This window comes from Stigmatopora argus, chromosome 12 (assembly GCF_051989625.1).
Source record: "Stigmatopora argus isolate UIUO_Sarg chromosome 12, RoL_Sarg_1.0, whole genome shotgun sequence".
Taxonomy (NCBI): Eukaryota; Metazoa; Chordata; class Actinopteri; order Syngnathiformes; family Syngnathidae; genus Stigmatopora; species Stigmatopora argus.
The window spans coordinates 1,261,861-1,285,471 of NC_135398.1; the positions used below are offsets into that span (position 1 = coordinate 1,261,861).

Genomic DNA, 23,611 nt, shown 5'->3' on the forward strand with positions numbered 1-23,611 from the left:
ACGGTGTTTTTTGCATTGAAATAAGACTGAAAAAGTGGGGTCGTCTTACATTCGGGGGTCTATACATTATATCCATACATAACGCTAGAGGGCGCCAGATATATTTAAAGCCAATGCTTAACACTGATGGTGAATGCAGTTATTGCAATTTTGTTGTTTTATCGCAGTAGATTGGTTCGTTTACATTACAAAAATCAGAAACGTGATTGCACTTTAACATATTTAAATGTTCAACAGATATCAAGATGTAATAGAAAAAAAATTCCCAAATACTCTACTCTACTCTACTCTAATAGATAGGTTTTGAATGATGTGAATGAGGCAAAATAACATGATTTTTCTCTCAGATATATTGTTATAGTCATTTGTTTCAGTGGTACGGTCATTATTTCGTGTATACAAATTGATTTTGGTATTTTTTTCCAAACTTGGGTCTGAAAAAGGGGGGGGTCGTCTTATATTCGGGCCAAAAAAACTGTTGCTACTTACAAAGTCTTCAATATGGAAGGAAGGAAAAGAAAAAGCGCTCACGCTAAGATGTTGCGATGGACGGACGAGTTTGAGCAATGTCTTCTTCTGCCAAAGTCAACAAAAAAGATGGAGGGATGTTTGACCAGGGCTCAAGAAAAACAGGCCGCTGGCGAGATGTGCGGAGGAAATTCAATTTGATGCTAATCTGATGTACACATCCGGCTGTTTGCGAATTCAATTAGATTTGGGATCGGTTTGCTCAGGCCCCCCTGCGCCCTTTACACTATTACGGAGGGAGATTTATCTACGCTGGCTACGTCCGATTGAAGAATTGCGGGCGGAATGGCAGATGGTAATCTGTCAAAGCCACGACAAAATGTTTCGCTTCTGCTCACGTCGCCTTGTTTGAGGCTGGATTTTGAATTTCTGTTCCTGGATTGATTGCCGGAAAGTTTTGGGGGGCGATAGTATCGTGGTCTATAACTTTCGGAAAATACCAGTTGTTTTCATTTTAGCAGAGTTACTATGTGCTAACGTGAAGTGTTTAGATTGTGCTAACTTGAAATGTTTAGGTTGTGCTAGCTTGAAGGTAAAAACATACATTCCTGAAGTAGGACAGAAAAGAAAAGTTGTGCTAACCCTAAGTGTTTAAGTTGTGCTAACTTGAAGTGTTTAAGTTGTGCTAACTTGAAATGTTTAAGTTGTGCTAACTTGAAATGTTTAAGTTGTGCTAACTTGAAATGTTTAAGTTGTGCTAACTTGAAATGTTTAGGTTGTGCTAACATGAAGTGTTTAAGATATGCTAACATGAAATGTTTAGGTTGTGCTAACTTGAAATGTTGATGTTGTGCTAACTTGAAATGTTGCAGTTGTGCTAACTTGAAGTGTTGAGATTGTGCTAAATTTAAGTGTTGAGATTGTGCTAACTTAAAATGTTTAGATTGTGCTAAGGGGAAGTGTTTAAATTGTGCTAACGTGAAATGTTGAGGTTGTGCTAACTTGAAATGTTTAGATTGTGCTAACTGGAAATGTTGAGGTTGTGCTAACTGGAAATGTTGAGGTTGTGCTAACCGGAAATCTAAAGTTGTGCTAAGTGGAAATGATGACCAAATGCTTTGAAAACAGCAGTCAGCCAGACTGTTAGCTCATTCAAGACAGTGTTTACGGCATTAAAAAAAATGTTTAAGAGACAAACGTCTCAGCAGGTAAGTAGCGACCGCCATTTCTACCTCAGATCCTTTCTGTGTAATTTGCTTGTTCTCGTACCTCCGTGGCCAGGGGAGACATTGGCCTAGATAGGGAAGGAAGGTGTGTGTTTGTGTATGTGTGTATGTGTGTGTGTGTGTGTGTGTGTGTGTGTGTGTGTGTGTGTGTGTGTGTGTACGAGCAAAGATGCCGAGCTCAGTGAAAATAAAAATGGAGCAGTGCTTTCTGTGGGGAAAGTCATTTAAATTTTAATGAAGATAGAAAGTCTTCTCTAATGAATACGCTCGGCAGATGCATTGGTTTACACCGCCACTTCATAGATTTCAATGAGCGCCGCCGATTGGCTGACGTTGGCCAGACACATTTGATCACAAATTTATCAACCGTTAAATTGCCATTAATTGCAAATTTGTTAAATTCCTCAAATGGTGAATTGATCATTGTAATTTTTTGGGATGAACTTCTTCAAATTTTGAACTGAATATATCAATATTTAACTGACTGAATCCCACTTATTTATGTTGTTGTTGACTACTTATTTATTGTTTGATTATTTATTTGTTATTATTTATAGATTATTTATTTTTCAGTTTGTTTGTTGTTATTTGTGCATTCCCCTACTTATTTATGATGTTGACTAATTTATTTATTGATTATTTATTGTCATTATTTATTGATTATTTATTTTTCCTGTTTGTTTGTTTGTTGTTGTTATTTGTGCATTTTCCAAATTATTTATTATGTTGACTACTTATTTATTGTTTATTGAGTAATTATTTATTGATTATTTATTTATTTATTATTTATTGATTAATTATTAATTGATTAATTAATTATTATCGATTATTTATTGTTATTATTTATTGATCATTTATTGATTGATTATTTATAGATTATTTATTGTTATTATTTATTGATTATTTATTGTTATTATTTATTGATTATTTATTTTTCAGTTTGTTTGTTGTTATTTGTGCCCTTCCCTACTTATTTATGTTGACTACTTATTTATTTATATTTTTTGTCTGTTGTTTGTTGTTGTTGTTATTTGTGCATTTGGTAGTGAAGCTCTATATGTCATGATACTTGTATAATGTCAATAAAATCATTGAATTTAATTCAATAATGCCAATAAAGGCATTGAGATCATGTAAATAAAGTCAGTTGTTTGCTGGAAATGACCGCCAAGTGAAGAGGAATCCAAAATAAGCGGCGGCGGCGGTGGCGGCGGCAACAGATGGCGACACAAAGTGACATGTGCCAATTTGAGGCATCTTTAATGAGACGCCAAGCCAATGTGAAAATGCAGCCCTTTGACTAAAAATAAATACAAACATCAAATCCAGGCTAGCATTTAAAAAAATCCCTCCTTTTAAAAGCAACGTGTTGTCTCCGAACAATAAAATTGAATTCAACACAACTCAACACATTTTTTTAGAATTTTCCAGCAAGACATAGTTTATCAAAATAACATAGTACACAAGCATTAGCATTAGCATCAGCATTGAGGCTTAATCTACGCTAACGCGACACGCTTAAGCGTCGACGACCACAGCTCTTCACATCAACACAAACGCTTTTTTGCAACTTGTTACACAATATAAATGAGATGCTAGATGATTTTAACATTACATTTGCTATCAGAAAGTACGTATTCTCCCAAATACAGCACTTTCAAAACCAACCAATTGAAGGCCACTCCAGTAAAAGTATGAATCTTAGTCCATCAAACTAAATAAAACACTTTCAAAATCAACCAATTCAACGCCACTCCATTTAAAGTATGAATCTTAGTCCATCAAACTAAATACAATGCTTTCAAAACCAACCAATTCAAGGCCACTCCATCTAAAGCAAAGGTGTCAGACTTTAACGTCAACTTGATTTCACGTGGGCCGGACCATTTTAGATATAATATTTAGATTTTTTTTAATAAATGGATTAAAAGAACTGGATTAAATGCCCTGAATATCCCGTTTTTTAATAGATCTAAAACAATGTTTAGTTTAGCTTTTTTTATATATATATTTTTAGATTTTACAAAATGATTTTTGAACTAAAAACACGGAAAAATTGATTAAAAATGACAATTATTGATTTAAAAAGGGGGGAAATCAGGAAATTTAATATACATCTATACTCTTCATTTGAATTTCATCCTAAAACAGATAGTCGGCACTCATGATTTACTTTCCCGGGCCACACAAAATGATGCGGCGGGCCAGATTTGGCCCCCGGGCCACCACTTTGACACCCCTGATCTAAACCATGATTTTTAGTCCATCAAACCAAATACAACACTTTCAAAACCAACCCATTCAACGCCAAATCTTCTTTTTTTGGGCACAATGGTGGAATCTAAATCCCGAGAGAGCCTTTGTCATGTGTATTTTTAGAACATTTCCGAACGTATTTACGACTGCGTGCTGAAAAGACGGACTAGAACAAAAGAAAACACAAATTTGACCCGTGATAAACTTTGCTTTGCGAAGCATCCCCGCCAATACGAGATTGGAGGATTACACGGCGTGCATCGAGTGCAGCTGGCAGCGAGACAAGCCCCGAAATAGCGTCAGGCTCCGCCCCCCGCCCGGCCGGACCGACCTGCCTCCCGTGACATTACCTGCCTGACGGCACATAATGGTGATGAATGGCTTTTGGAGCACGGGGGTGCTCACGTCGCCAAGCCCATGAAACGGCGACGGCAAACACGGCTGCGTCGCGCCTGGAAATATTTGACCACTTCCCTTCTTATCTCGGGCCATGCCGTCCTGTCCTGTCCTGTCCTCGACCCTAGCGCGATGGCGATTCGGCTTACCGATGGCGCATTTAAGAGGGCAGGTGAAGCCAGAGGGTGAACTGATAAAGCATCGTAGCGCATTTTTTAATCTATTTCAGAGAGGGGTCGGGGTGTGCGGGTAAACACATCATGACCCAGTGGGATTAATGTCACTTTGTTTTTTTCCCACCGTGTATTATCATGAAAACATGGATTAAGGTAAACTACAGGGGAATTGGAATTAGAGTTGAAGTGGACAGCGAGGCTAGGCTAGGCTAAAATATGCTAAACTGCGATTAATCGATTGAGAGTCAACTCAGATTAATCTGGTTTGGAGCGACTCAGGTTTGTTTAATGGCAGCTGATGAGTTGACAGCAAATATTATTATGACTTTTGGATCTTTATCAATATTATTTATTAATTTAAAATAATAAAAAGGGGGAAACACATTTTAAATTATTTTTATACATTATTGTAGTTTTTTATAAATATTTTTGTGTTTTAAGTGTTTTAGTTTTTAGATTTATTTAATAAATAAATATATAAATATTTTTAATAAGTGTTTTAGTTTTTAGATTTATTTAATAAATATATAAATATTTTTAAGTAGTGTTTTAGTTTGATATATTTAATAAATATGTAAATATTTTTAATAAGTGATTTAGTTTGATTTATTTAATAAATATAAATATATTTTAATAAGTGTTTTAGTTTGATTTATTTAATAAATATATCAATATTTTTTAATAAGTTTGATATATTTAATAAATATATAAATATTTTTAATAAGTGTTTTAATTTGATTTATTTATGAGTATATATATATTTTTAAATGAAATATGATGATCAAATCAGAGGAAAGTGCGATCTGAATAATGAATGAAAAATGATTTTTTTTTTGCAAACATCTACATTACTCCCTGAAGAACAACCACACAAAATCCCCAAAGCAAACCTACCGGTCGATACATACAATTTATTTCCAACGCGCATATTCCAGCTAAAATGTCATATCACAAATATTTCTTCGCCAGTACGAGAATGTGCGCAAATCAAAAGACCTTGAATTTCCTCCACCATTTCCCTTCCACTTTGCTCGTGGAGTCGACTAAATAAACACCCGATTCTTGAGAGGCGAACGGCGTAGCTCTTTAAATATCGCGCAGCATTTCCCGTCGGTGGCGCCGGCGGTCCGGGCGTAACGAGATCAAGGTCGAGAGAGGTTAACAAAATACGTTTGGCGCCCGTTCCGGCAACTGATCTTTTTTGCGGCGGAGCCATCTTGGCACGCTTTCACCCGCAGCTGATCCCCATTACCGGGAAGGACGGCGGCTTTATTACGGGAGCTGAGGAGATGCTTAGCGGATGCGAGGGGGGATGCGGGGGGGTGTAATTGCGCGGGAGGGGACCGGGGAGCAAATCTAACGTGGCGCCGAAGGCAAGCCGCGCCACGGCGAGTTAGCAAAAACGCAAAACGCTATGTTATGGGTGCTAATATGGTCACATTTGCTCTGATTCCGAGGTACCTCTACTTACAATTATATCGGTTCCAGAACTTATTTTGTAACTTGGATTTAGAGCTTTATATTTAGGCGGGCGAGTGGGTAGCGCATCGGCCTGGCGGTTCTGGAGTCGTGGGTTCGATCCCAGGTGGGTCCTCAGTGTGTGTTTCTCTCGGAGTTGCGTGGGTTTTCTCCAGGTACTCCAGTTTCCCCCCACAACAACAAGAACATGCATGCTAGGCTAATTTAGCACTGTAAATTGTCCCTAGCTACGAGTTATTGGTTGTTTGTGTCCTTGTGCTGTGCGATTGGCCGGCCACCAATTCAGGGTGTTCCCCTGCCTCTGGCCCAAAGTCAGCTGGGATAGTCTCCAGCACCCCCCGCGAACCTTGTGATGATAAGCGGCTAAGAAAATGAATGAACGAACATTAAATTCTTTCATCCGTTCCACGGTCCTCCCCAAAAAAAACAACCAACTACACGCTTTAAAATGATCAAAATGTTCGAATTTTGAGAGAAAATGTTCATTATTATTATTCACGTATAAAAATGAATAACAAAAGCGCAAAAACATTACCTATTGGTGCAAGGCCAAAAAAACAACAACAACAACCAACTACACTTTAAAATGATCAAAATATCAGGATTTTGAGAGAAAACACTAATTATTATTATTATTATTAATATTATTAACATATAAAATGGATAACAAAAGTGCAAAAACATTACCTATTCGTGCAACCCCCCCCCCAAAAAACAACCAACTACACTCTTTAAAATGATCAAAATGTCCGAACTTTGAGAGAGAACGCTAATTATTATTATTAACGTATAAAATGGATGACAAAAGTGCAAAAACATTACCTATTCGTGCAAGCTCCCCAAAAAAACAACAGCCAACTACACTCTTTAAAAACATCAAAGTGTCCGAATTTTGAGAGAAAACGCTAATTATTATTATGAACGTATAAAAATGAATAACTAAAGCGCAAAAACATTACCTATTGGTGCAAGGAGGAAGCTAACGTTAGCGCACGAAAGCAATAGGGTTTGTAAAGACGCTAGTTAGCACGTGTCGACAAAACGACGACCTTGGAGCGATTTGCTTTTTGCTCTAAAAAGCTCACCTGGCTTCTCGGAAATGTGGACACAAGAGGGGCACTTGTAAAACATTTGCAGCATGGATTCTCACAAAGGCAAATATGCTCTTGTTCGGGCTTTCTATGAGGAGAAAACATAAAGCCATTTCAAAGCCTCAGACGACACGAGCGAGGCGGGTAAGACGAGGTGGGAAAAAAAAAAGAAGAGGAGATGACTCAGTTCAGGTTCAGGGTAAAATAAAAAAGACTTTTTTTTTTTTTACTTCTTTCAAAAACACACCAGGCTTACTTAGCTTGGAATGCAATTACAACGGAAAAAAGGCAAAATCTGCCGCAAGAAAAGCCATGACGACAGATGAAGCAATTGATGATTTTCGAAAAAATAAGATTAACTTCTTAGCTAGCAGCAGAGTCACCCTAGTGCTAAAAGCTAGCCATTCCGATCATTCAAGGCTAATCGAGTGGTTATTTTTGCTAATTTAACTTGTTGCCAAGGCGATGCTTTCATTTATTTTGAGATGAAGGGATCTACACTTTCATATTTTAGACTTTACAGTTTTGTTTAGTAATAACAGCGTGGTGATTTGCGCTAAAATAAGTTTAGCTTAACTTCTTAGCTACCAGCAGTCCCCATAATGCTAAAAGCTAGCCACTCGAGGCTAATCAAGTGATTCTTTTTGCTCATTTAACTCGTTGCCAAGGCGATTCTTTCGTTTATTTTGAGATGAAGGGCTCTATGCTTCCATATTTTAGACTTTACATTTTTGTTTAGTAATAACAGTGTGGTGATTTTTGCTAAAATAAGTTTAGCTTAACTTCTGAGCTAGCAGCAGAGTCACTCTAGTGCTAAAAGCTAGCCACTCTGATCATTCGAGGCTAATCGAGTGGTTATTTTTGCTAATTTAACTCGTTGCCAAGGCGATTCTTTCGTTTATTTTGAGATGAAGGGCTCTTTGCTTCCATATTTTAGACTTTACATTTTTGTTTAGTAATAACAGCGTGGTGATTTTCACTAAAATAAGTTTAGCTTAACTTCTTAGCTAGCAGCAGTCCCCATAATGCTAAAAGCTAGCCACAAACTCGAGGTCACCCTGCTGGCTCCAGCTTGTTGACATAACACCTCACCCTCCAAGGACTGTTTACTGGGAGATCTACGAAGGACTCATAAATTGTTTTGTCTGGGACACCGGCAGTTTACCTTATAAAGAAATTATTATGCTTATACTGCAAATTCTTACGCAGGTGTTTTTCTTTCAATGGCAATTGTTTAAATCAGATTACCTTTGAATGTTTTGGTTATGTGCCGCTAAATGTACCGAAGAGTATGCCGCTCGTCAGAATGCACTGTGGACTAAGGCGGCGTCGCATTGCATCTCCTTGCAAGTTGTAAGCAGAGTTTGTTGAAAGATGTTTTTCCTTTTTTAATTAAATATTACTAATAATGATTTAAAAGGTTTGAATCATTATTCCAACACTTGTTGTCAAGGCGATTGATGCCTCTGGTCCATACGTACGGGGCGGGGCGTAATCATCATGCAAACGTCGCCGGTAACACAAACTATGTCACATAATCACATTTAAAGACAATATTAAAAAAAAAAACATTTCTTCTCTCGACGTCAAACAAAAGGAACAGACCTTTCATTGCGCTCCTCCACCTAACGCCTCAACAGACATATTCTAATTAGCGTTGCTGGGTAATTAAGATCCTAATTAGGCGGAGAATTTGCATAGCCGCCTTTGTTGTAAACAACGAAGGCGGTCCTCAACGCAAGTGTAAATGCTAAATGAGGTTTGTTGCAACAAATGATACATGCGCACGGATTGGAGTACATTGAGATGTATAGAAATAAATGCTAGCATGTTGATATAAATATCTATCTACATATATACATTTATATGTATAATATATATATATATATATATATATATATATATATATATATATATATATATATATATATATATATATATATATATATACACACACACATTTATACAGTAATCACTTGGATATCACAGTTAATGTTAACCCTAACCCCAAAAATCCTCTTTTGAGCGGCTTAATGATGATGCGGCCATATGATTTGCTGTGCGCAGAGAAGACGAGACTAGCGCGCAATTGCGCACGCGCACAGCTTAGAGGGAACATTTGCCTTGACCCTTCCAAAATAAAAGAAATAACCCCAACTCGACCCCGTGACCCTTCCAAAATAAAAGAAATAACGCCAACTCGACCCCGTGACCTTTCCAAAATAAGACAAATAACGCCAACTCGACCCTGTGACCCTTCCAAAATAAAAGAAAAAAACGCCAACTCGACCCCGTGACACTTCCAAAATAAACGAACAAAACTCCAACTCGACCCCGTGACCCTTCCAAAATAAAAGAACAAAACGCCAACTCGACCCGTGACCTTTCCAAAATAAAAGAAAAAAACGCAAACTTGATCCAAAATAAAAGAAAAAACACCAACTCGACCCGTGACCCTTCCAAAATAAAAGAAAAAAACACCAACTCGACCCCCTGACCCTTCCAAAATAAAAGAAAAAACCCGGGAGCGAAAGTCACGAGGACGTCCGGCGAAGCATGGGTGAGGAAACGATTGGTCGGCCGACGACAATTCGCCCAAGCCCCCAAACCACCACCCCCCACCCAGATGGCATCGGCTCAGCCGAGCAAATCGGCGAAGAGCGATTGCGCCGTCAAATGAAGACAGACGGGGGGAAAAAAACAAAGTGAGAAAGATGAGCCGAGACACCGGGGAGGGCGAATCAGCGCAAAGATGAGTTTCCAAAAAAATAAGAGCGGAAAAAGAGCGTCAAGGTAGAAAGGTAGAAGGTAGGGGGGGGGGCGGAGCTACTCCCGGCGGGCCTCATCTAAGCGGCGTAGAAAGAGAAGCGCCTGAGTTACGCCTCTCCGAAGCGGCCGGATTTACGTTCCGGTCGGGACGGAGCGGCTCGGCGGACGTGTCGGAAAGCCGCTCGTAAATCTGACGTGCTTTCCGTGGCTTGGCGGAGCTCCCTCTCGTCTAGATGGAAATCCCGTCTTCTCCGTCTTCTTTCTCGGCGTTGCCGCATCGGTCGATGGCGGCGTTCGGCGCTCCTTTGTTTGACGTAAACGCGGCGAGCCGCCGAGGGCGTTCGTACGCGAGGCGTGCGGAACGAAGCGGCCTTGATGTCTGCCTCGTCTCAGGCAAATTCTTTTGATTTGAAAATAACACTCGCTTTGAAAAGCGCCGTGGAGAAATACAGCCGATTGGCGGTGAGGTGAAGAAAGGGGGAGGCGGCCTTGACATGGCGTGGATTTGGCAAAGCACAATGGGATTTGTACTAACTAAACAAAGGCACGTTTATTTATTTATTTTTTCTAACTAAAAAAAGGTTTCGCGTGGGATGTTTTAAAATTTCATTTAGTTGATTTGATGTCATCTTTCCATCTTTTTAAATTTTTGACTGAATTTTTTTTAATTTTATTTTGAAACAATATTGCCCATGTTTTTATTTTATTTATTTTTAATTTATTTTAATTTATTTTGTAGTATATTATTAAACGTATTATTTTGGAAGACAAATCATTTTAATTGATATTTTTTAATGGATTTTATATCATTTTATTTGTTATTTCAATTAAAAAATATATTTATATATACAAACCATACCGCTATGGACACACTTCCTGGTTGTACTGCTCACCTGACTTCCTTTTTGAATTTATCTACGTGCAGGCAACACCTTTTTTAGGAATGTGCAATCCAGCAATCGATTTATACAGTATCTCCAAAATATGATTTTTCTCAAAATTTTCCCTTCAAAGTAACACATTTGTACTCCCTATAAAAACCATGAACATGGAGGTGAAAAATGTGAATCAGGGGGCGTCTTATACGAGAAAAAATGTAAAATTCAACCATTTTAAGGCGATTTTAAGGGTACGGCTTATACGCGGAGGCGGCTAATACGCCAGAAAATACGGTATTGGACCAAACATAAATGACAGAAAGAATAAAAAAGACTGGTCACGTTTCAGGGCCTGCAATAGATGTGCAATCCAATGAATTAAAGAGTGACAATTGCCTTCTCCTTAGAAAAATAAAAGCAGCTAAAACGACTTCTCCCTCTGGCTAACAGCCACGTTGAGGGCTTTTATAAACAAAGAAAATAATGATTGTGTTTGGCTTAGCGCAGGCAGACAGCCAGTCGGCCCCGCAATCTTACTCCAGAGACCCAATTAACGCAATGTCGCTGCCTTTCACGACGACGGCGGTCGCGATGTCGCCGCCCGCGGCGTATATTCGGGTGCAAAAGACGAGGGGAACGTTCGACGGTACCTTTCAAGAGAAGACGCCACTCGACGTAATAACTTGACCGTGACGGCTCTCAAAACAGAACAAACTAGCTTTCGCTTTCTTCTGATACATTATAACCGTGATTTAGTATGCAAAATGTCAAAAAAAAAAAACATATTTGGTAGTGGGTAAAGAGTATTTTCGGATGGGATTGCTAAAGTATCACAGTTATTTGTTTTTGCAGTACTAAAGGTTGCCAGGTTAGTGTTGTCATGGGGTCAATTTCATTTTGCAATACTCTCAATGTAATTTTTTAAACATATCTACCGTAATACAGGGTTGCCAAACGTCAAAAATCATATTTGGTAGTGGGTAAAGAGTATTTTCAGATGGGATTGCTAAAGTATCAGTTATTTGTATGTTTTTGCAGTACTACAAGTCACCAGGAATGTATTATCATGGGGTTAATTTCATTTTCCACTACACTCAATGCAGTATAAACAGTCTTACTCTCATTTTTTTAAATATGTATACCGTACACACTACAACCAAGACTGAGATGGATAATATCGGTGACATTACAGTGAGTGATTCAAACTCGCACACATGACGATTCAGCTTGCATGATGGGAAAATAAACTTTACATGAGCTAGTAAATACTCTTAAATTTACTCTTTTATGTGGTTAGCATGTTTTCTTTAGCAAAAAACAGATTTGCGATTGTGAAAGTGGAATAAAACGATATTTTATTCACTTGCAAAGCATTTTAAAGCAGTTTATCGACATCTTAAAAAAATACGGACCATTTTCTTCCAAAGTAAAATAAATATTTGTCAGTGAAAACATTGTTTGGACGATTACCACAATCAACAGATTGTGGTAATCGTCCAAACAATTTTGACTGAGACAAAAAAGGCTTGGACGTCTATCAAAGTCAATGATAGCCCAAAAGTAAAATACATTTTTATCTTGTGTATCATTTTGCATTATCAATTCGTCTCGGAGGAATTAGCTTTTCCGGTCAAGCAGTTCGTTTCCGGTAAACACTAATTACAAACACCTGTCTCTGTGATTGTAGCGTCCACTTCATTAAATGAGCAATTCTCAAGAGAGTAAAAACACTTATAACACAAATAAGCAGCAGTAAAAAGTACAATATAAAACAATAAGTGGCGAAAGTTGTCGTCGCGTGTAAAGTTTTTAGAAGCGTTGTAAAAAGGACACTTAACAACATGAGGTTTTAGCCTTTCCTACCTTTTCCGGCGAGAACGCGGCGGGTCCCACAGACGAGCCAAAAGAGCAAAAAAAAGACGGCGACTTTCGCCATAATCTTCGGGTCGGTAACACGGGTGTCTCGGCGGTTTGTCCTCGTTGAATAGCCGGCGTGACGTCCTCTAGCTGGGATGTTTTCACACTGGCGTCGCTCTTTCCTTCTGGGTGTGTGGAGAGGGACCGAGAGGCGTTCGCTGACAATCGGAGAGAGGCGTTCACTGACAATCTTAGAATGGGAGATTCCAATCGTCGTTCTGAGATGCAGTTTCCTTTTTTTTCTCGTTTCAAAAAATAATAAAAGTAACCAAGCCTCGGAAATGTATTCAGGAGCTACTCGGGGTTGTGTGGGTTTTCTCTGGGTACTCCGATTTCCTCCCACATCCCAAAAAACATGCATGCTAGGCTAGCTGCTTGAACACTCTAAATTGCCTAACCCTAGTTTTAATTGGTTGTCCTTCGTCTCTTTGTGCCCTTCCATTGGCTGGCCACCTCTTTAGGGTGTCCCCCCCCCCCCCCCGCCTGGTGTCCATAGTTAGCTGAGATTGGCTCCAGCACCCCTCAGGATCCTTGTGAGGATAAGTGGTTCAGAAAATAAATGAATGATCAATTGAGATCTCTGGATTGTGATTTTCTTGATTATTATGCTCGTTTTGTACTGCAAAGTTGGTTTTACTGCTATTTATTTTTAAACCCAATCTTTCACCCAAAATGATCTCTAATATACACTATATCATTTGAATGTGTTTTACTGTATTAACTCATTGGCTGCTGTTATATCATGTTGATTATTTTCTTCATAAATTAACATGAGCCGATTCATTTATGACTCTCTTCCGGAAAAGAATCAAAAGAGCACAGTTTATCCTGTCAATAATGTGAAGTCTTGCAGCTTCACCCCCTGCGGCAATATGTGTTCTAAAATGTATTTTTCTTTCTCTGGGTGTGGGTGTTCTGAGGATTAGAGCCAGTGGGGGCAGACCTCGAGTGGGTTAGAGGATAACAACAACAACACCAACACGTCCAAACAGAAAGTTAGTTGTGCACTGTCACCTTCTTTGCACATTTTCCATAGTTATTGTTTCCATGACAAGTAGGCAGGAGGGAACAAAACATTTTCTCCAATGGCTAATCATTTATAAGGGGGGAATAAGTGGAATGTATTGTCATATTTTTCAAGATTTCATTAGTCTTAATGGCATTTTTTAAAAATTTTAAGCTACGTGTTGTCAAGTGGTGATTGCATTGATGCGCCAATCTCCGTTTTTTCCTGTTTAACCTGAACCAGTTTGAATACTTATTTCAGAAAATGCATGGATACAAATGCAAATGGAACAATTTCTTGTTACCAAGAAGTTAATATCATGCTACATTTAGAAATATATGGAAATTGGTACCATGGATAGCTCCGAGTAGTTATTTTGTGTCCACTAGGCGTCGCGCTTAAATAGTTGTTTTCCTTAGTTGGAACAATAAACTGTATCCCTTTTCCTATTAACGGAGTAAAACTGTATAACACTGAAAAAGCTGCACATTATGTAACGTTAAGTGTTATGTTATTTTATTGTCATTATTTTTGTATATTTAGCTTTATTATGTTCGTGTTTAAATTATTTTATGTTTCTCGTTTTTAATTCAACAAAAAAAACACAACAACTACAAACAAATCCATTTGCATGGCATAAAGTATGTGTACATTAATTCAAATTATTACAATATAACCTTAAAATATTGATACAAAGGTCGAAAAATGCACGAACTAAACTAATCGACATGACGTCACATCCGCAGTCTCAGCACTCCAAAAAACAAAATGGATGCCTCCTGGAAGGTGTCTGTTTTGTGTTTGCTAGCTCCTAACAGACAGTCGTTCTTGAATTTATCATCAAACCTAACACGAAAACGATCTTAGAAAGGAAATACTAGATTCGAGGTACGTTTTCCCTTCCTTTTAAGTTCACCATGAGTGATTTCGCTCAAAATATACGTGCTAATGTTGTCACGAAGCTCAAGAAAAAGCCTGATATCGTAGACGTAAAAGCGTAGCTTTGTCAACAGTGTCAAAGTATCAAGATTTAGTAGTAAACCAAAACATGATAAATACCTTTAATAACCCTGGTTGTTTTTACTCAATTCCAATAGTAATTAAAATGGCAGTGAAACACGACCATTCAATGTGAGATATGTTAGTGTCATTGGATTTGACGTCTACAACTGTCAATGGCAATGAATGAGTTCAGGGACCAAATGTGCCAGGAATTCTACATAGCTGAAATAAGGTGCAAAATAAAGAGCAAATGTTCCAGTGACAGTGAAAAAAATGTGCCTTCATTTCCAGGTCTTTTTGCCTTTTTTCAAGAAGAACCAAAATGGCTGCCTTGCAGCGTGTGCCACTCGTCTTGTTAGCCTGCGGATCCTTCAATCCCATCACCAACCAGCATATGAGGTTGTTTGAGTTGGCCAGAGACCACATGCAGAGCACAGGTTAAAAAAATGGCATCATTTGTCTTTGCCCCATCGCATGTGTGCTTTCAGAAATTCAAAAAAACTGAATTCCCATTTCTATTCCCTCCTTCTAGGCCAGTACCGAGTGGTGAGCGGGATCGTGTCCCCCGTGAGCGACGGCTACGCCAAGCCGGGCCTGGTAGCGGCCGAGCACCGGATCGCCATGGCCAAACTGGCGCTCCAGACCTCGGACTGGGTCGACGTGGACGAATGGGAGAGTCGGCGGCCCGACTGGACCGAAACGGCGGTCGCCATGAGGTGGGTGTCGGGTTTAGAAAAGCGGTCAGGGATCCCGTTTCCGCGGTGCCGACGGCGACGGGCTTCCGTTTGGGCGATCCCAATTTAGACGTCATTGGCTGTCGGTGGTAGGCGGAGTTAGGGGCGGGGCGTCAAACTCAACGCTCGTGTTGAATGTGGATATATTCATTTATTTTATTATTCGGTGACAGTTAAGTATTTAAAAAAGCGTGTCATTGAGCAATAAGTCACGAGTTGACGTTTAAAAACATTTGTGCTAACAATTAAAAAATGTGTAGTTCTAAAAAAAATGTTAAGATAATGTTCCAAAAATTTGATTGTAATGATAAACTACATTTACCGTTTTGAGATATTGCTGAACTAAAGATGGTCCAACTACTATCTATTTATTGTTATAAAAGAAATATTTATACATATAGAGATAATAAATTCTATATTAAATACTATAGGATTTTTTTTTTCATAAACACAAAAAATGCAAATATTCTTTTAACTAATTTTGAATTTGTTCATCCATTTTTCACCCTATTTTTTTATTAAAAAGCCAACAGATTATCTTAATAATCACTCAAAATGTAAAATAACAGTTTATTCTTATTAAAATCTTTCAATTAGAAAAAACACAACTATTCTTTGAACTCATTTTGAATTTGTTCATAAATTTTCACCCTATTTTCTTTTATTAAAACGCAGACAAATCATCTTTATATGAACTCAGCCACAGCAATATAAAAATGTGATTTGCTTCCATTATGCCAATCATCATTTGTCTTAACACCATATACATTATTACCAATTAGTCGACTCATCTCAAAATAAAAATGAGTTGATTAGTCCATTACGAAACTAATCGCTTGCGACAGCCCGACGACAGTAACAATCATAATCATAAATCCACCTTACTAACGTTACTAACATAGTTTGCGCATTGCAAGTTGGTTCTTGACCCAGATTCCGCCATTTTCAAGGAAAACGCCACACTTGATTGAGCTGCCTACATTTGGTGTTTTGTTCTCGTCCCGCCCACAAATCCCCTTCCCGGTGTAGCTCCGCCCCTTGCGCAACGTGGGCGCCCGAGGCGACACAAAGCGGCCCGTTGTTTTGGCCAACTAACACTGGAATGGAATTGCGCTAAGCGGCTTAACGGAAGCCCCATTCGGTGGATTTTCTCATCCTGGCACTTTTTTATTCACTTCCGTCCCATTAAGATTTCTTCCGCGTTTCCAATAGACAACGACTGCTTTTTGTTGTGGTTTTGTTCAAGTCTTTTGGCGTCACGGACCGTGTCGGACGTCCAAATTGCTGGCTTCTTTTTTCTCAAATGTGGCGATTCGATCGGTCCCAATTGTACATTTTAAGATGAATATTGTGTTTTGGGTTTTTTCTTACTTTGCAAAAAAAAAAAATGGACATCAAAGTACATTTATTTCCATTCATTTATGAAACCTCACTCAGCGCTAAAGTAAAGTAAACATGTTTTATGTCTCATCAAACCTGCTTAAATGCAGCAATCTAAAAATATTTATTAGAAAAATGAATTTTAAAGGATGTATAGCACTGAAAAAGGCAGGTCAAAACATTAGCTTTAGCATTTCTGCTATACGAACCACTAAAACACTTAAATAACTTATTAGATTGACGTAGAATACTTTTTTGTTTATGCATTACTGTCAACTTATTGAAAAAAAATGGAGCATTTTAGTTAAATTTGATAGCTGGGAAACGTCTACTAGTGGACGCAAATGGAAGTGCAGCCACTTATTGTTATTTTCCATTAAAACACACCCGTAAAGATCAATTCAGAGGGATTTTAAATCGAGTACAATATCGCGATGTATCGCAGAATTTGTTTTTTAAATAACATTTATAGCCCGTCGATTTGCTGTCGGTCCTCCCGGTTTAAATGGATTGGACGTCTGGCGCCGTCAATGGCAGTCAGTGAGTTGATGTAGTTGACGTAAAGCTTAAAATGATCTGGCTTAATTCTTTTTTTTTCAACAGGTATCACCATGGGCAAATTTTAAAGGAGTATGAACGGAGCAGAAGCAGTACTTCCTCCCAAAGTAAGTATTTATCACCGGCAAAAATAAGATTTGTCTTGAAATAGTTGTAATATTATGAGATTTAAGAGGAAATATTACAAGTTGGGGGTCAATTCATCACAATTAATCACATGTGATCAAAGGTATCCTTGCTCACACATGCTTTAATTTTGATTTTTGTTTTTAAAATGAAGGCTAAAGTGTCAATTACTGTAGAAATTTGAATTAGCTACAAAAATAATAATAATTGGGTGAGCGCCAAGTTCCAATTGACAAGAAAAGGCCGCTTTTGAAAGCACAAAAGCGGCCAGTGCTCCACCAAATCTTCTCTTTTGCTAATTTTGCTCTTTTACGAGCTTAGCGTCAGCGCCAAGGATTTGCAATACGTCGCAAACACGTGAAAAGCGAAAGCCCAACGCCGCTTTCAGCCTATTAGACACGCGGCGCTTTTGCATGCTTGCGCAACATCTAGCGCCATTTAGATTGCTCTCTACTGTAAACATACAAATATTGAATGTATTTTTCAAATGTGGCTTTTTAAACATCAATTCAGCAGCCAGTTTGCATTTTTTTTCAGTTTAATAAATCATAGGACAGCAGATGAAACATTTTCTGCCAACCCCCCCAGTCAAATGAGATTGGACATCTATCGGCCTCAATGACAGTGAACGAGTTTGCAGATATCCGTTAAAATAAATTAGTTAGTTATCATAAATAATTAGATGATGATAGGATTTTCTCTTATTTCTCTCTTTGTGGCGGGATTTTTCAAGCATTTCTTTATCATAAATAATTTATTTTTTTCGCTTACATATTCATCCAATACTTAATGGGTATATTTGTTAAATGTACATTTGAGCCACCAAAGGCAACGTCTCTCTCCAACATAAAGATAGGTCTCACATTTGGCGACCGATTACAAAATGAATAAATAAATATATATATATATATATAAATATATATATATATATATGTATATGTATATTTATATATGTATATAATATATAAATATATATATACTTATATATATATATAAATATATATATATATGTATATATATATATTTATATATGTATATATATATATATATATATATATATATATATATATATATATATATATATATTTATCTATATATGTATTTATATATTTTGTTTTGTTTTTTCCCCGTCAGGCGTGCCCCCCCAGCTGAAACTGCTCTGTGGAGCCGATTTCCTGTCCACCTTTAAGATTCCGGGCCTGTGGCGCGACGAGCACATCGAGGAGGTGTTGGGCCGCTTCGGCCTGGTGTGCGTCGGTCGCGGGGCGCTGCAACCCGAGCACCTGGTGCACGAGTCGGACGCCCTTTGGCGCCATCGCCACAACATCTTCCAGGTGAGTGACGCTCCCAGCGTTGAAATGCATTTAAATTTTCGGGGATTTTGGCGACGCCGGTGGACAAAAGGGGTAGTGCAATTTCATTTGACATCACATTTCAAAACGAGCCAATTGATTTCGGTCCGTCACATTGCCCGTACTTAGTTGAAGCGCCGAGTATTTTTTGGGGGAAAAGTTTGTGAAAACCTCTTCCAGGTGAAAGAGTGGGTGAGGAACGAGACCAGCGCCACGGAGGTCCGGCGGGCCCTGAGACGGGGATGCAGCGTCAAATACCTCGTCCCGGACTCGGTGATAGAATACGTCAAGCGCCACGACCTCTACACCGAGGACAGCGAGAGGAGAAACCAGGGCAAGGCTCTCGGCCCGCTCGCCCTCAAAACCCGACCCGAGAGTCTGGACGACTGACGCGGGGCGATCCACCGCTTCCGGGTCATCGTGTTTGGAGGGTCAATCGTGCCAACAAAAAAAAGAGGTAAGTTTGTTTTGCTCATGAAAACGTGTTGTTAAAAAAAGGGGGGAAAATGTGTTTTGGAAAAGAAATGTGTCTTGCCATATAGGCCTTTTTATGGTGAAACATAGCGCCGCCTGCTGTTTCGGAGGGGAACTTGCAGCATAATGTGAGCCCAGAAGAAGGCGGAGCTTGGAAGCGCAAGCTGGAAATTGACGCTCTTGAAGTAGGAAGTGAGCTATAGATGGACGATTCTTCCGTTGGGGTCAAAGGTTAGCTCACACGGTGGAGATTTGGACTTCAATGCTACTTTTCATGTTGGACTTGAAGGCGTTTCGCTGAGAAAATCTTCACCGCCTTTTGATCGACTTTTTTATTTATCTCTTTGATGTTCCCACTTTGTCATTAAAATTCAGTATTTTTGGAACGGTGCAATCTGCCTGGTGTTTATTTTTTATTTTTTTTTCAATTAAACACATTGCCGTCAAGTTTTTTAAATTAATTAAATAAATAATAATAATAATTTTAAAAAAAAATCCCCCTTCTAAATCAATGATTGTCATTTTTTAATCCATTTTTTCTGTTTTTAGTTCAAAAATCATTTTGTAAAATCTAAAAAATATATAAAAAAGCTCAAATAAACATTGTTTTAGCTCTATAAAAAAACAGAATATTCAGGGCTTTTAATCCAGTTCTTTTAATCCATTTATATATTTAAAAAAATCAATATTATATCTAAAATGGTCCGGCCCACGTGAAATCAAGTTGACGTTAAAGCCCCCCGCGAACCAACCCGAGTCTGACACCCTTGGGTTAGGACAACCCCGTTTTAAATATGCCAATGTCACAAAATTATATAGGTGCTCCTAAAGGATTTTTTTATTTTTTTTAAATCCTAATCCTTCCCCCTTGTTGTAAGCACCCTCCAAAATAAAGCGCACACACGGGTGCATTGTATGCGAAGTGGCCCCTCCACCGTTATGTATTCCAGCTCAGGCTAAATCTCGCCGAGTCTTAACGTGTTGCGTGATCGTAGCGTGAGCTGGGAAAGGGGAGGGGCAACTTTTTTGGAAGGAAGAAAAAAAAAGAAAAGAAAAGAAAAGAAAAGGCCCATGTAATCGGATTAGGACTGGACTTGGGTTCAAATTGGAGATTGCAGCGGCCAGATTGGCACTGCAGCCCAAGTTTGCGTCCATCATCGACCTCCTTCCTCGCCAACGTCCAAAATGCCTGTGAATCTGAACGGCTACTGGAAAATGATTTCCAACGACAACTTTGAGGAGTACCTCAAGGCTCTTGGTGAGTACGGGGGAACGGAGTCGCGTTCTTTATTTTCCACTCCAAGGTGACCTTTTCCCAGCCCAAATGACCCGTGGTGACTTTTCCCGCAGATGTCAACGTGGCCATCCGCAAGATCGCCACCTTGCTGAAGCCCGACAAGGACATCGTCCAGGACGGAGATCACGTGGTCATCAAGACGCTCAGTACCTTCAAGAACTACAACATGGATTTCTATGTGGGGAAGGAGTTTGAGGAGGATCTGTCGGGCGTGGACGACAGGAAGTGCATGGTGAGGGGTTTTGACGTCTAGCGCCGCCGTCGCGATGGGAACCACGGTTGTATTTCTTTGGTAGAATAGTAAAGAAAATTCCTTTCTTTCTATTCGTACCGTTCCAAAATGTGGAGTTTTCAATTCACGACTGATTTATTTGCAATTGAGCGCAAATTAACGATTAAAAATGGGACTAATCTACACTCAAAATGTAGTAACTAGTTCATCATTTATTGCCAGGCAATGTAAAAAAAAAAATCTTGACAATGCAATGCAAATATTAGTGGCAAGTCAATATAAAATGTGACAAGTTTTGGATTCATTGCGAGTTAACAGTTTGAAAATGGATCCGATTTGCTATAAAACACAAGCTAGCTATTTAAAAATATGAGACGAATGTACATTAATCGCAGGCTAATTATTGTGGAAAAAAATGCAATTCATCGCGAGCGCGACAAATTTACATTTAATCTCAAGATAATTATCCAAAATGTGACAAACGCACGATTAATCAATCACCAGTTAACTTAAAAATGGGACTCATTAGCAATTCATCACCAGCTAACTACTAATTTACATATATGTAAGAAAAATTATGTGACTAATGCTTTAATTTAGCTTACAAAAAAAACATTTCCGGCTAATTACCCCCTCAAAAAAAGATCTGGTATGCATTACCGCCACAAGCGTTCACGTGCAAATGATGTAATAAGTAAAGACTTATTAATAGGAATAATGAGCGCATGTTGAATCCGATTATGAGAATGAAAAGTGAAAGGAAGCCTTTATTCTTTGGGGAGCAAAACAGCCCTTTTTTTCTTTCCTGATTACTGATAAGCTCTAAGCTTATTTCAAACCTGAGCGTGAAGGTCACCCGCGTCCTTTATTGGCCGATATTATCGGAACGCCGCGCGTTTCGGGAAGCGTCCGTTTTGCCGATGTGCGGGTGGAATGAATAACGTGTCCCTTTTTTTTTGTCTGATAAACTCAGACCACCATCAGCTGGGAAGGAGATAAACTGGTTTGCGTGCAGAAAGGAGAGATCGAAGGAAGAGGTTGGACTCACTGGGTGGACGGGGACGAGCTTCATTTGGTGAGAACACACTTTTTACATCTGTTTTTTCCTCACGAGGCTCGCTGGGGGTGCCGGAGCCCATCCCAGCTGGCTTCCGACAGCCTGAATGGGTGGCCAGCCAATCGTAGGGCACGAGGAGACAAACAATTAGTCACGCTAGCGACAATTTGGCTAAGCAATTAGCCTAGAATGCACGTTTTTTTGGAATGTGGGAGGAAAACGGAGTACCCGAAGAAAACCCACATTTTAAAAAGTAGCAAAACTTGGCAGAAAAAGCTTTGCTAGCAAAATGGGACAGACGCCGGGCGCAGTTTTTTTCTTGATTGGAGCAGATAAGCCACGCCCCACGATGTCACGCGTTGAATTTTAGTCCAGCTGTCGCCACGCCCCTTTTCATTTCAGGGTTTCTTGTATTTTTTACAATTACTTTTAGCCTAGAATGCACGTTTTTGGAATGTGGGAGGAAAACGGAGTACCCAAAGAAACCCCACATTTTAAAAAGTAGCTAAACTTGGCAGAAAAAGCTTTACTAGCAAAATGGGACAGACGGCAGGCACAGTTTTTTTCTTGATTGGAGCAGATAAGCCACGCCCCACGATGTCACGCATTGAATTTTGGTCCAGCTGCCGCCACGCCCCTTTTCATTTCATGATTTCTTTTATTTTTTACAATCTTCTACAGCCCAAAAAATCAATCTACTAACTTTTGGTGTTTTCCCTATAAATTAGCTTACGCGAATTAGCAACATTACGAGATATTGTTTCATACTGATGTCAAACTGCCCGGGCGTTTGATGTGTAAGCAACTGTGACCTCTAGTGGACAGAAACAACATTGCAAGACAGTTCCCCTTCGCCGCACATCATCTTTTTTTTGTACCTATTCACAGGAGCTCAGAGCCGGAGGAGTGGTCTCCAAGCAGGTCTTCAAGAAGTCCTAAAAAGACAGCTGTCCAATGAGCTGACATCCCTTTTAGTCCATTTAAACACTCACTGGCGTCATATTACGCCAACCAATCAATCAAGGTTATCGAGTCGTGATTATTTAAACTATGGCCCCCAAAAAAAGAAAATAAAAATTGAGGTAGCATGTGTACTGTGCACTGCATTGATGGCTTTTAATGAGTGTAGTGAGGATGTCAGTTATAATGTGTGTAAATAAATTGGATCCCTCCCGGTTCTTTTGGGACGGTGTTGTTACCCAAAGTAAAATGATCAATCAACAAAATAAAACAATGTCCAGCCTACTTTTGTCTTCTGACTTTTTTTTAGGTTTCAAAATCATCATCTTTTAATGCACAACATATTTATAAGTACAGGAATGTTAGGTGTTGTGTGTTTTTATCATTTATTGTAGGCTTGTAGGCAGACTTTATTACATTTATTTGGACTGGGAAATCTGGCATGGAGTGATCAGGCCAATGGCAGCTAATTTAAAAATAGAATAATATAATATCCTCCATTACCATGCCTATGAAGAGTAATGCAATATTAAATGTACAACATGACATTATAAAGTCGTCTCATTTCATTCCAGACAAAGCACTGGCGGAACAAATTAAAGCATATTTTGTTATTAATTGGATACATTTTATCAAATGTTGCACTGCAAAATTGTGATTTTTTATATATGTCATTAATCAAATGAACCATAACAAAAAACAGCTTCATTTGATAAGATAATATACAATCATATATATATATATATATATATATATATATATATATATATATATATA

The 23,611-nt window shown here is 38.8% G+C and overlaps 3 protein-coding genes across 3 annotated transcripts in view; 2 read left to right on the forward strand and 1 right to left on the reverse strand.

Annotated features, from left to right (window-relative positions):
* The window catches only part of clstn2a (calsyntenin 2a), a 54,847-nt gene extending 42,021 nt beyond the window's left edge, over positions 1-12,826 (reverse strand). The window contains exon 1 of the mRNA XM_077615251.1: positions 12,603-12,826. Within this exon, the coding sequence (XP_077471377.1) occupies positions 12,603-12,675 (73 nt within the window). The 5' untranslated portion in view covers positions 12,676-12,826. The remainder of the gene's footprint in view (positions 1-12,602) is intronic.
* Positions 12,827-14,418: 1,592 nt separating this feature from the next.
* Positions 14,419-19,399, forward strand: nmnat3 (nicotinamide nucleotide adenylyltransferase 3). Its single transcript, XM_077616039.1, has 6 exons — positions 14,419-14,550; positions 14,956-15,101; positions 15,197-15,380; positions 17,382-17,443; positions 18,597-18,796; positions 18,995-19,399. The coding sequence occupies exons 2-6, from the start codon at positions 14,987-14,989 to the stop codon at positions 19,202-19,204; spliced, it is 771 nt and encodes a 256-aa protein (XP_077472165.1). The 5' UTR covers positions 14,419-14,550; positions 14,956-14,986; the 3' UTR covers positions 19,205-19,399.
* A 977-nt stretch (positions 19,400-20,376) lies between these two features.
* rbp1.1 (retinol binding protein 1, cellular, tandem duplicate 1) lies at positions 20,377-23,119 on the forward strand. Its single transcript, XM_077616038.1, has 4 exons — positions 20,377-20,546; positions 20,639-20,817; positions 21,791-21,892; positions 22,763-23,119. The coding sequence occupies exons 1-4, from the start codon at positions 20,474-20,476 to the stop codon at positions 22,811-22,813; spliced, it is 405 nt and encodes a 134-aa protein (XP_077472164.1). The 5' UTR covers positions 20,377-20,473; the 3' UTR covers positions 22,814-23,119.
* The last annotated feature ends 492 nt before the right edge of the window (positions 23,120-23,611 follow it).

What these genes read in the sequence shown, in the direction of transcription:
- nmnat3 (XM_077616039.1), top strand. Translation starts at nt 14,987, where the DNA reads ATGGCTGCCTTGCAGCGTGTGCCACTCGTCTTGTTAGCCTGCGGATCC. An exon ending in AGACCACATGCAGAGCACAG is followed by an intron (nt 15,102 to 15,196) that starts GTTAAAAAAATG and finishes CCCTCCTTCTAG; the next exon opens with GCCAGTACCGAGTGGTGAGC. An exon ending in GAAACGGCGGTCGCCATGAG is followed by an intron (nt 15,381 to 17,381) that starts GTGGGTGTCGGG and finishes TTTTTTCAACAG; the next exon opens with GTATCACCATGGGCAAATTT.
- rbp1.1 (XM_077616038.1), top strand. Translation starts at nt 20,474, where the DNA reads ATGCCTGTGAATCTGAACGGCTACTGGAAAATGATTTCCAACGACAAC. An exon ending in GGAGTACCTCAAGGCTCTTG is followed by an intron (nt 20,547 to 20,638) that starts GTGAGTACGGGG and finishes CTTTTCCCGCAG; the next exon opens with ATGTCAACGTGGCCATCCGC. An exon ending in TGGACGACAGGAAGTGCATG is followed by an intron (nt 20,818 to 21,790) that starts GTGAGGGGTTTT and finishes TGATAAACTCAG; the next exon opens with ACCACCATCAGCTGGGAAGG.